General features: G+C 40.7%; 1 protein-coding gene across 1 annotated transcript; it reads right to left on the reverse strand.

The window, feature by feature from the left end:
• Positions 1 to 185: 185 nt before the first annotated feature.
• Positions 186 to 10,726, reverse strand: LOC125213241 (glutamate synthase 1 [NADH], chloroplastic-like). The gene is made up of 22 exons (XM_048113671.1): positions 10,039 to 10,726; positions 9,843 to 9,962; positions 9,467 to 9,580; positions 9,229 to 9,381; positions 9,009 to 9,109; positions 8,831 to 8,927; positions 8,281 to 8,390; positions 7,887 to 7,990; positions 7,545 to 7,724; positions 7,123 to 7,466; positions 6,979 to 7,049; positions 6,414 to 6,883; positions 5,433 to 6,302; positions 5,182 to 5,336; positions 4,734 to 4,895; positions 3,000 to 4,598; positions 2,494 to 2,709; positions 2,141 to 2,409; positions 1,725 to 2,030; positions 1,352 to 1,619; positions 924 to 1,181; positions 186 to 833 (listed from the first exon to the last, which is right to left on the reverse strand). Exons 1-22 carry the CDS (start codon positions 10,429 to 10,431, stop codon positions 567 to 569), a joined length of 6,627 nt encoding a protein of 2,208 aa, XP_047969628.1. The 5' UTR covers positions 10,432 to 10,726; the 3' UTR covers positions 186 to 566.
• Positions 10,727 to 12,104: the final 1,378 nt, after the last annotated feature.

The raw sequence follows: 12,104 nt of genomic DNA on the forward strand, positions 1-12,104 counted from the left end.
GAAAAAGCATCTTAAATAAATTAGTAAAACTTTTATTTTCCCAAATTACCACAAATATACATATATAGACACAAAATTTATAGATAAACATCTTACATTCACCCGACACTTAATTTGCAGTTCACTGAGAATGACACTCGTAACATCTGGAAAATGTCAAAACGCGTCAGAGTGCAAATAGTAAATTAGACAAATATAGAGATGTAAATTATGGTAATGACTTTGAAGTCTAAGAGCAATAAGCTTCAATGTCTGATCATCTACATAATTTCTTCTCAAAAACAAAACGATAGTCAAAGTAATGAAGAAATTCCTACGACACTGATGATTGATTACTGATAACCACAGAACAGACAACCTGTACATTATCGTTTATTTCATAAAAGCTTGGCATAATTTGCCAGCACTTAAAACACCAACAATAATACTTTTCAAACTCATAAAACACTAGACCTCTAAAAATCCCACCTCCTTCCCTCCAAAACCTCTATCCGTCGTTCCACGGCATCTGTTCTGGTCGGTTCAGATCATCGGCGACCACTCCAAACTAACAGCTTTCTTAATGTCTATGTCCTCACAGTTTGCCTCCAGTTGTCCTGCTGCTGCTTTGCGAGTCCGTTTTCATCAGTGCCGTCATTCTCGTCTTTAAGAAGATATTGGTCAACTCGTGCAGCTGCTTGCCTGCCTTCGTTGATTGCCCAGACCACCAGTGATTGTCCACGCCGGCAATCCCCAGCAGCAAACACACCTTCAACATTGGTTGAGAAATGGCCGTAATCAGCTTTGAAGTTTGATCGGTTATCCTTATCCACTCCAAGCTTGTCCGCGACCGTCTGAGAAAGAACGAGAAACGTTGTTAGAACAGAATTATTAGCATTACCGAGGTGTCAAACTATCTCCAAGAGAAAAGGGATAATGCTAACCTCTTCAGGACCAAGGAATCCCATTGCTAGCAGGACTAGATCAGCTTCAATAATTTCTTCCGAACCTTCGACTTCCTTGAATTGGAACCTCCCACTGGCATCCTTCTCCCAACTGACGCGCACAACCTCAAGTCCTTTCAGTGTTCCGTTCTCGTCTCCAATAAAACGTTTTGTCAGCACTTCATAAGACCTTGGGTCCTTACCAAACTTGGTAGCAGCTTCCTGATGCCCATAATCCACACGGAATACCCGTGGCCACTGCCAATTTTAAAGAGACGAAACTTTAATTTTGTTGTCCAGAACAAATGAAGAAAGGGGGAAAAGCATAGATGAAGATGGAACTCAAGCCAGAACAAATGCCAGTGCAACTGTGTGTAATTGGACGATAGAACTCTTGTGCAAAAGCGAAAGAAGAAAAAGGTCCGAACCTGAGGCCAAGGGTTGCCTGGAGCTCTGGTAGCTGGTGGTTTAGGGAGAAGCTCAAGATTTACAATGTTGGTGCAACCGTGTCTGATTGATGTCCCAATACAGTCCGTGCCAGTGTCGCCTCCACCAATAACCACTACTTTCTTTCCCTTGGCAGAGATGTAATTTCCATCCTGAAGTTGGCTATCAAGCAGGCTTTTTGTATTTGCATGAAGAAATTCCATTGCAAAATGGACTCCGGAAAGGTCTCTCCCAGGAACAGGAAGATCCCTGAAAAATTATCCAATAGGTTAACTCATTCATAAAAATATGTACTCAAGCTCTTTATATTACTGAGATAGTATTCAATTAATTGCAGAAATCATAATTACACACCTTGGTTTTGTGGCTCCCACAGCCAATACAATTGCATCATGCTCTTCACGAAGCTGATCTATCGAGTATAATGGGTCTTTTCCTACATTAGCATTAACTACAAACTTCACTCCTTCCTTTTCCATGAGATTAACCCGTCTCTGAACTACATCTATTTTGTCAGTCTTCATGTTCGGCACGCCATACATCATTAAACCACCTATTCTGTCAGCACGCTCAAAAACTGTCACGGAGTGTCCCTTTTTATTTAACTGGTCAGCAGCAGCCAAACCAGCAGGCCCACTTCCAACAATCGCAACTCTTTTTCTGCATTTGGTGAAGAAGAAATCAGCGTTAAATTCCACAATTAAGGATAAAATTATCTTCATCAATGAACTTTAATATATTTTGTGCAGTATTCAAGTAAAAGATGGTACCCTGTTCTCGTCTGAGGAGGCCGGGGAACCATCCACCCCTCCTCGAAAGCTTTATCTATGATAGAGCACTCAATTGATTTGATAGACACGGGATTTTCTATGATACCAAGTACACAAGATCCTTCACATGGAGCAGGGCATACACGACCTGTGAACTCCGGGAAGTTGTTAGTTTCCAAAAGCCTATCCAATGCTTCTCGCCATCTGTTCTGGTAAACCAATTCATTGAATTCTGGTATCTTGTTTCCAAGAGGGCATCCAGAGTGCTCCTGCGAGACACGATCCAATTTATAGTAGTTAGTCTTTAGTCCTCAAGATGATTCTTCTTTAAAGTACTACTGAACTTTTGTTACCTGATGACAAAAAGGAGTACCACAATCCATACAGCGAGCTGACTGTGTTTTCAACAATGGTCCTGGTTTTGATTCTTCCATAACTTCATTCCAGTCATTCATCCTGACAGTCGGATCCCTGTACGAAACACCCTCCCTCTCATAAGCAACAAAACCCCGATGTTTGACAGCATCAGGAACCCTAGTCGGCCTCTTTTCTGGTTCATCTTCCTCAACCTATCCAATGAGAAAATTGGATCAAGAAATTGATTCAAACATTCCATAACCAACAGCAGAAGATGAAGATTATCCTAAACAATAATCAATGAGCAGTAACTAAATATGGATCTTCATGGTTGGTACCAAGTCTAAAGCACATAGGTTGTCAGACTAAGTCATTGCAGTTGATGATTGTACTAGTAAAATGGCATAGGTCGAACTATCAAACGTTTTCTCTACAACTATGGGGTCATTTGGGTGCGTAGAATGTAGGGCATGATGAGGATGTTACATGTCACAAAATATACCTGGGGAGTTTCATGGATAGATGCAGCTGCCATCTTCTTAAGCTCTTCAAAAGCATCTTTCTCCTTCAACTCCACCTCTTCATCCACCTCAGCCTCTTTGGCTGCAACTTCAGCTGTGTTCTCTGAAATTTCATCTACTTTCTTATTTGCTAGGATGCGTTTGTAGTCACGAGGGAAGACCTTGATGAACTTCGGGAGAAGGGAGTCAAAATCTGCAAGGACATCCCTAGCTAACTGGCTGCTTGTGTGACGCTGATGCTGTTGTATCATCATCCTAAGCATCAAAATATCATCCTCATCTTCCACAGGGTCAAGATCTACCAACTCTTGATTGCACCGAGATCTAAAAGTTGAATCAACATCAAGAACATAGGCAATGCCCCCACTCATGCCAGCAGCAAAATTTCTACCGGTCTTTCCTAGCACTACAACAGTGCCCCCAGTCATGTACTCACATCCATGATCACCTACACCTTCAACTACAGCTTTGACACCAGAATTACGAACAGCAAATCTTTCTGCTGCCATTCCGTTAAAATAAGCCTCCCCATTTGTGCCCCCATAAAGCGCTACGTTGCCAATGACAATATTTTCCTTCGGATCAAAGTTGCTACCTTTAGGGGGATATACTACAATTCTCCCTCCTGACAGTCCCTTCCCAACATAATCATTGCTATCTCCTTCAAGCTCCAGTGTGATGCCAGGACATAGAAAAGCTCCAAGACTCTGGCCTGCACTTCCATTCAGTTTGATATGAATTGTATCTGAAGGAAGTCCTGCCATTTTGTAGCGTTTTGTCACTTCATGGCTTAGCATGGTTCCAACTGCACGGTTTACATTGCATATAGGAGATTCAATGTATACGGAAACACTTTTATCCAAGGCAGGTTTTGCTAGAGCAATTAGTTTGTTATCTAAAGCCATGTCCAACCCATGGTCCTGTTTCTGCACACAATGCTGTGCAGCATCTGGTCTGATGTCAGCAGCCGGGCGAAGTAGAAGGGAAAGATCAATGTTCTTAAGCTTCTCATTGTTATTTGCCACATCTCTATCCAGTTCAAGCATGTCTGCACGTCCAACCATTTCATTCAGTGTTCGAAAACCAAGCTGAGACATAATCTCCCTTAATTCCTCTGCCAGCATGAAGAAGAAGTTGATGACATGTTCGGGTTCACCAGCAAACTTTTCCCTAAGAACTGGATCTTGAGTTGCGATACCAACAGGGCATGTGTTTTTGTGGCATTTCCGCATCATGATGCAACCCAGTGTGATGAGGGGAGCGGTGCTGAAACCAAACTCCTCCGCACCAAGAAGTGCAGCAACAGCCACATCTCGTCCAGTCTTCAGTTGGCCATCAGTCTGAAGAACAGTTCGACCACGAAGATCATTAGCCACTAAGGTTTGGTGTGTCTCTGCTAGACCAAGTTCCCAAGGAACACCAGCACTTTTGATGCCCGTCCATCTTGAAGCCCCTGTACCTCCATCGTGACCGGAGATTAAGACATGATCAGCATGACCCTTAACAACCCCACTGGCAATCACTCCAACGCCAGCTTCAGAAACCAACTTGACACTTATGCGGGCATCAGGATTTGCGTTCTACAATAAATATAACAGTAAATTTATGAGAATCAGATAAAACCAACGAATAAGTGGATAACCCAATAGCCAATCATAGCCAATCAACAAAATTATTAAATCAGGTTGTAAAACTGGTTGGGCATGGAAATATACCTTGAGGTCATGAATCAATTGTGCTAGATCTTCAATGGAGTAAATGTCATGATGGGGAGGAGGACTGATAAGTCCCACACCAGCTGTAGAATTCCTAGTTATAGCAATGTCACCAATTACCTTATGCCCTGGAAGTTCACCTCCTTCACCAGGCTTTGCTCCCTGCATCATGAAATCTCAAATGTTAAAAACTACTAATCATTTGCATATGAAACATGTGAAATGAACATTCTCACCAAATGCCAAATGCAGGTATCACTAAATGATGCAAAGACACCACAAGGTGCTTTGCTGACACGGCGTCATCTGTCCATGAACGCAAATTCATAAACAAAAGAAACCATGTTCCTACCCAAGCACAGGATATAAAAGATAGGCATGACAAGAAAACAGCACAGACCATGGAAAACCACCCCTTAGATGAAAAGTATAACATATGACAGCATACCTGTGCCATTTTTATCTGTAACTCATCAGCATTTGTAAGATAATAGCTGGAAACTCCAAATCTTCCACTTGCAACCTGCTTTATGGCACTTCTCTTTGGATTCCTTGAGCCATCAGCAAGAGGTTCCATACGAGATGGTTCTTCACCTCCCTCACCTGTTTGCAAAAGGTAAAAAATATCTTAGATGAAATTTTATGCATTGCAATACGACAATGAACAAGTAATAGACGCATAAAACAACCATAGCTTACCAGTGTTCGACTTTCCCCCAATCTGGTTCATTGCTTCAGCAAGTGTTGTGTGAGCCTCCAGCGAGATAGAACCATAGCTCATTGCCCCGGTACAAAAACGTTTTACAATCTCGCTAGCTGGTTCTACTTCTTCAAGAGGAACCTTTACCTCAGCTTCCTTAAATTTCAGAAGCCCTCTCAAATTACATGACTTATTCAATTCTTGAACGCGTTTAGAGTACTCTTTATAGGCAGCTACACTGTTGGACCTAGTAGCCTCTTGTAACTTTGCAATGGCAAGGGGATCATTTAAGTGGATCTCACCACCTTTTCTCCAGTGATAATCACCTGGATTAGGCAGTGCTACAGCCTCAGCACTACCAAGTGGTAAGGCACGTGTTGGGAAAGCCAGCTCATGCAACTGAAGTGCATCAAGTGCGAGTGCTTCAAACGTTGCACCCTCCACTCTGCTTGGAGTTCCTATAAAACAACGTTCCATGACCTCTGATGACAGGCCAACAGCCTCAAATATCTGAGCACCCTTGTATGATGCCAGAGTTGAAATACCCATCTTGGCTAAGACCTTCATCATGCCATAGTTGCTTGCCTTAAAATATTTCTTGACAAGCTCATCCTTCGAGTGGAATTCACCAGTTGATTTGGGTGGAATTTTTCCATCAACTTGCAATCTCCAAATGGCTTCTACAGCCAAGTAAGGACAGATTGCATCAGCACCAAATCCCACAAGTGTACAAAAATGATGCACTTCACGGGGCTCTGCAGATTCAATAATTAATGCAACACGAGTCCGTTCAAGCTTCTTCACCAAGTGATGATGTACGGCACCGACAGCCAAGAGGGAGCTGACCGCTACACGCTTTGGTGAGAAAGCTGCATTGTACAAACAATAGATGAAACTAATAACTAAAAGGATTATGATAGTTGAAACTACAAAATAAGACACGGGTGTAATCAAATCTTCAAGGTTTCAAGGTTCACTACCTCGATCAGAAAGCACCAGTGTTGTATATCCCTCCTTGATTGCATCATGTGCTTCATCACATATCCTGTCTAAGGTCTCCTCCAAACCCTTCCTACCACAATCCTTGGAGTACGTAATGTCAAGAACTTTGCTTTTCCAACCTCTGTAGTTCATTTTTTTCATTGCTTCCATTTCTTCAATGGTTAGGAGAGGTCCTTTAAGCGACAGGCGATGGCATTGTTGTTCAGTGATCTCTGTAAGATCACCTTCTGGACCGATCATGCATTCTGTAGAGGTAACAATCTTCTCCCGAATAGGATCAATTGGAGGATTAGTCACCTGAGCAAACATCTGCTTGAAGTACTCGAATGTAAGTTTCTCCCTGTTAGACATCACAGCCAAAGGAGCATCATTTCCCATTGAACCAAGGGCCTCAGTGCCATCTTTCGCCATTGGCAGTAATAGCATTTCCAGAGATTCAACTGTGTAACTGCACAGGGACAACAGTCATTCTCTCATGAGTAACAGAAGGTGAATTGTATATCAAGCGCAAATATAAATATATATGTTATATATATGACATACCCAAACGCCTTCAATGGTGACAATATCCCATGCGTTCCCATGTTTTCCATATCTTCATCATCAGAAGATGCCTAAAAAGTTGTGACCTGTTAGCTTGTGAAAATGAGTACAATATCAATTATAAGAGTGACAAAAATTTCTAACCGGCAAAGCACCAGCTATGGTGGGAGGAATTCGGTCTGATTCAGGCACAGATTCAACTATGTCCTTCAATTGCAGCTTTTGCCTCTCTAGCCACTCTCCATAAGGTCGTGCAAGTGAGTATTGTTGCTTCAAGGCTTCATCATCAACCACAACATGCTTCTCAAAATCAACAAGAAGCATCATACCAGGATTGAGTCTTCCTTTTCTGGCAACATCTTCTGCAGGGATGTCAACAACACCTACTTCACTAGCCATGATAACTCTGCCACTGTGTGTAACATAAAATCTACCAGGACGTAACCCATTTCTGTCTAATGTTGCTCCAAGATAGTGTCCATCAGTAACTGCAAACCATTCTATGTAAGAACCAAGCAAATATAAAGTCCAACGTAATAATATAGTAATTAACAAAATGAACATACATGATATAAGAGCAGGGCCATCCCATGGTTCCATCAAAGCTGAGAAATATTCATAAAGAGCCCTTCGATCAGGATCCATATTTTTATCATTTTGCCAGGCTTCGGGGATCATCATCATCATAGCTTCAGGGAGACTTCTACCAGCTCTAACCAAAAGCTCGAGTACACCATCAAATGCACCTAAACACAATACCATAGTAATATCGATTGTCAGAACCTGATAGGGGCATCAAACCATTGAAACTGAATATAATTAATTTATGTCACTAGTCACTAGTCACATCGCCAAGTTTGTGGCCATTCATGCATGCGTGGGCAGTAATAATTAAGTCAATCAAGAACCTGAGTCAGAAGAGCTGGCATCCACGATTGGCAGAAGCTTCTTCATCTCAGTCTTTGACAGACCAAGCTCCTTGCATTTCAGAAGGCCCTCACGTGCCTTCATCCTATTAGGTAGGTGACATCAAGTCAATAGTTTCACTGAATATCTTGATAAAAACTAAATGAAGTTGATGGTATGATCCATTGTAATATCATTTATCAGACATCTTGATTAACTACATGAAATATTTGCGTATAGATAATGTTAACTGATTACTGTAGAGTCTGATTGAATAAAGGTATTTTGTGGGGAAAAACATCATTATAACTGCACTAAAAGAACGCCATCTGAAGAAAGCTTCAGTAGTTCACACAAAATTACATTGCAGCACATTCAAAGAGAAACAAAACTTACCAATTGACATTGCCTCTAAGTGTATTGATCTCTCCATTGTGACCAAGGACACGCATCGGCTGAGCTCGATCCCAGCTAGGAAATGTGTTTGTCGAGAATCTAGAATGTACCTGCAAATCCAGAGTCAAAATATATTAAAGACAACATTGATGAAGTTACATACTTTGTCAGGAGTGAAGTTTGTCATCAGCACTCTTAAAGTGAACATAGAGAATGACCTAGTCATTCTCATCTGAACATAATCTCATCTCCACAATACAACAGGTTTTATCTTAAAAGTGGATCATAGCAGAAAAACACCAAGTTTCTGCAAATATTATTTTACTTCATAATGAGTTTCCTTACCAACTCACCCCAAGTATCCAATCCAGCATCCAAAATCAAATAGTGATCAAGGGTGTGGAAGAACTTAAGAGATCATTCATACGTCAATGCCTCAGAAGTCATTCCTCAACCTTGCATTGCTTCAGTTAATTGGTTGATCCCATGCTGTTCGTTGTTAAAGTATGGAGTCAGCAGAGAATAAAAAGAGAATGGATAAAATATTTACCAGGGCCATGTAGCTCGTAAACCTTTCACTGCCAAGATCTGCATAGTAATAATCCTTCAACTGATCAGGTTTCAGCTGGCCTTTGTACACAACAGTCCTGTTAAAAAACCATAGTAATGTCAAACATAATCCTTCAGCAACAAATATAATTTAAAATCACACCCCTAGTGAAACTAACCGGGAGGACAGAGAACATATGTAGAAGTCTTTAACTCCACCATGCTGAAGGTTCAATGCAGCTCGGATTGCTACCATAGAAACCCTTCTTAATATGTACAACTGCAATAGTATAATCGCAATTATTGTGTTAAGGAAAACAGAGATGAAAAAGACCAAAATCTGCAATTCTATTATTTAATTGAGTTGAAGATATTATTATCAGAACTAGTATTGGGCACCTGTTGTTCAATATCAGCCTTTGACCGTGGAGTGGCAGTAAGAAAAACTTGCTCGATGACGGGTTCTGTCTGCAAAGCAGACTTGCCCAATCCTGAGTTGTCTGTGGGGACTAGACGCCATCCAAGAACTGAGTGCCCAAGCGATTCGGCCACCTGTAATTAAAGATTTGTCAGAAACTCAGGTTAATAATGAAGCACGGTATAAAAAATGATCATTATCCAAAGTTTCAGTTTTTACCTTTGTGAAAACAATTTTACTTTGTTCTCTCCGACTGTCAGAAATAGGCAAGAAAAACATGCCGACTGCATATTCCCCAGGTGGGGGCAACTCAAATCCAGCATCTTTAGCAGCCTGAAATTATAAAAAGATATAGTAGCTTCCTCAGTACAAGTATTTTATCTCATCAATCAGTTTCACCATTTATTAAGAGGCCATTTTTAAACAATTAGAGGATTTCGAAGAGGGAGGAGGGGCCTTAAACTTCTCAGATAAAAAAAATAGCAACAAACAAACGAGAAAAGAGTCCACGACATAATTATTCCCCTTCTACGAAAATTGGCTCTTTTCAATTCATAATACTTAACGCGTAGCTAAATCCAAGAAAAACAGAAACCTCTTTGTAGAATTCATGAGGAAGGCCGACAAGAATTCCAGCTCCATCTCCAGTGTTTGCCTCACAGCCACACGCACCTCTGTGAGTCATCCGCACCAACATCTCTATAGCATCCGTCACCTGCATAACCAAACCTCCCAATCATTTACAAACAAATACAAACACACAAATTATTACTTAACCACCAAAACAGTACCGTTTTACGGCTGCCTTCACCCGAAAGCTCCGCCACAAACCCGACTCCGCACGAATCCTTGTCAAACGCCGGATCATACAACCCAAGCGGCTTCTCCGGCACCTGCGACATGGAATTCTTCACAACAAACCGCAGCTTCGGCGCGCGCCCCGGCCCGTCCGTCTGCCAGAGCTGCACCCTCTCCATCCCCGCACCGCTCCGCACCTTCGTGCCGTGCACAAACCTGTTCTCCAGGCTCACCGTCCTCTGCTTCGACGCAAATGCACGCGGCGCCCTCCCCCTCCGCGACAGAGCCGCCACCGCATTCAGCTGGTGCCCCGCCGCGCACGCCGGCCTCACCAAGCCGCCGCCGCCGCCTCTCACGTGAACGCCGGATCCCGACACCGCCGACATCGTTCCGATTCCACCAAAAACCTATTTATATTTCACAATAGTGTATAATTGAATAATATCGATTCTAATCACACAAATTTACAAGCGTCGTGAATCAGATCTGGTGAGATTGCAGGTCAATTCAACCGAAATTAAAGGGAAAAAACAAAATCGAAGCAGCAATCAAGGCGAATCTGAAAGGGAGGAGGCGATTGGTGAAAAAGGAGGAGGTGTAATGAATATGTAGCTAGGGCTGGATGAGATATGCTCGCAGTAGAAAAAACGCCGCCGCGAGCTGGTGATGAGTTGGATGGATATAGCCTCGGCGAGGGAGTGAGGTGGTGAATTTATAGAGAGCAATCACACACAACACCTACTGTTTGCATTGCTCCTCTGGGGCCCACGTATTTCGTTTTCGTTTTTTTTTTTCTTCTTTTTTTGCATTTTTTTGGTAACAGTGTGCTAGTCTATTCAACTGCCTAAATTTATGAAAATGTATTTTAAATTTTTGGATAATTGTTTGCATAAAATTTATACAAGGTGTTTGTATTAAATGTTCTATGCTATTTTATTTCTTGGAAAGGTTTAGTAAGAAGAAATAATAGCAGTTTGCTATATTTCAGTACTTGAGATTTGAGATATAACTATTTATTGCCATATAATAATAAAATTTGAATTGTTAGTTTTAATTTCTTAATAATAGTTATAATCAAAATAATAATAAAAAAGGATTTAATTAATAGCAGCAGGAAGAAAAAAAATACTACTCCCTAGTACATCTGTAAATTAGGATGGCAAAATTAGTTTGCTAATCCAAAAACAGCAATCCAAATTGTAAGAAAAAAAAAACAAATTGTTTTGTTGATGTGACGTAAGAAATGGAAACACGTGGAGGGAAGTGTTATGTGCGGCACGAGACCACCTCTCGTGGTGGGTCAGTCGGTCGACCCGGATTTGGGCCCGGCCGGTTAGTGAATAATCCGGGTTATATCAGTCATTTAGTATGGTAACTTTTGGTTATTTATTGTATGGAACTAGGAAGCTATCACATTTGATTAAATTTTAGTTATTTTGCGATTTTAAAAATTAATAAAATATTTATGAAATTTTAATTTGTTCTCAAATATTTTTTGACACAAAAAAATAGGTGAAATTATATCAAATGTGGTTGTCGATTAAAAAACATCATCAATCTATTAAGCGTGGGTGGCAGTATTTTTTGGCATGAAAATATGAGAACTATTCAAATTTCATGGCTTATGGGATTGATTTTTAAAGTAGTGGAATGTAACTTGACCAAATTTCATGATTTATCGAATAATTTAATATAATTGTTAAATTTTGTCAAACTTAATAAAGTGTTTATCTGGCAATTAGCTTCGAGCATAATGTTTAAGTTTTGGTGTTTATAACAATAATGTAATCGACTTTTTGTACAGGAAACATTTGGAAATTTTAATCTATGAATCATAAATATGGTCAACATCATCATGTTACGAATATGCGTGTAGAATACTAACGAATATAGATTTTATATTCTATCGATCCCATTAAGAATAAGCATTCACTTTTCTCAATAAATATTCAGACGAGAAGAAACCACATATAGCAAGCAATTAAAGATGAAAATGAATATAGTAGTAACAATGGTGAATGTGTATTGGATGCTAGTCCACATCAAAATTAAAAATTAA

This window comes from Salvia hispanica, chromosome 3 (genome assembly GCF_023119035.1).
Source record: "Salvia hispanica cultivar TCC Black 2014 chromosome 3, UniMelb_Shisp_WGS_1.0, whole genome shotgun sequence".
NCBI lineage: Eukaryota > Viridiplantae > Streptophyta > Magnoliopsida > Lamiales > Lamiaceae > Salvia > Salvia hispanica.

What these genes read in the sequence shown, in the direction of transcription:
- LOC125213241 (XM_048113671.1), bottom strand. Translation starts at nt 10,431, where the DNA reads ATGTCGGCGGTGTCGGGATCCGGCGTTCACGTGAGAGGCGGCGGCGGC. An exon ending in TCACCATTGAAGGCGTTTGG is followed by an intron (nt 6,884 to 6,978) that starts GTATGTCATATA and finishes GTCCCTGTGCAG; the next exon opens with TTACACAGTTGAATCTCTGG. An exon ending in ACTGGTGCTTTCTGATCGAG is followed by an intron (nt 6,303 to 6,413) that starts GTAGTGAACCTT and finishes TGTACAATGCAG; the next exon opens with CTTTCTCACCAAAGCGTGTA.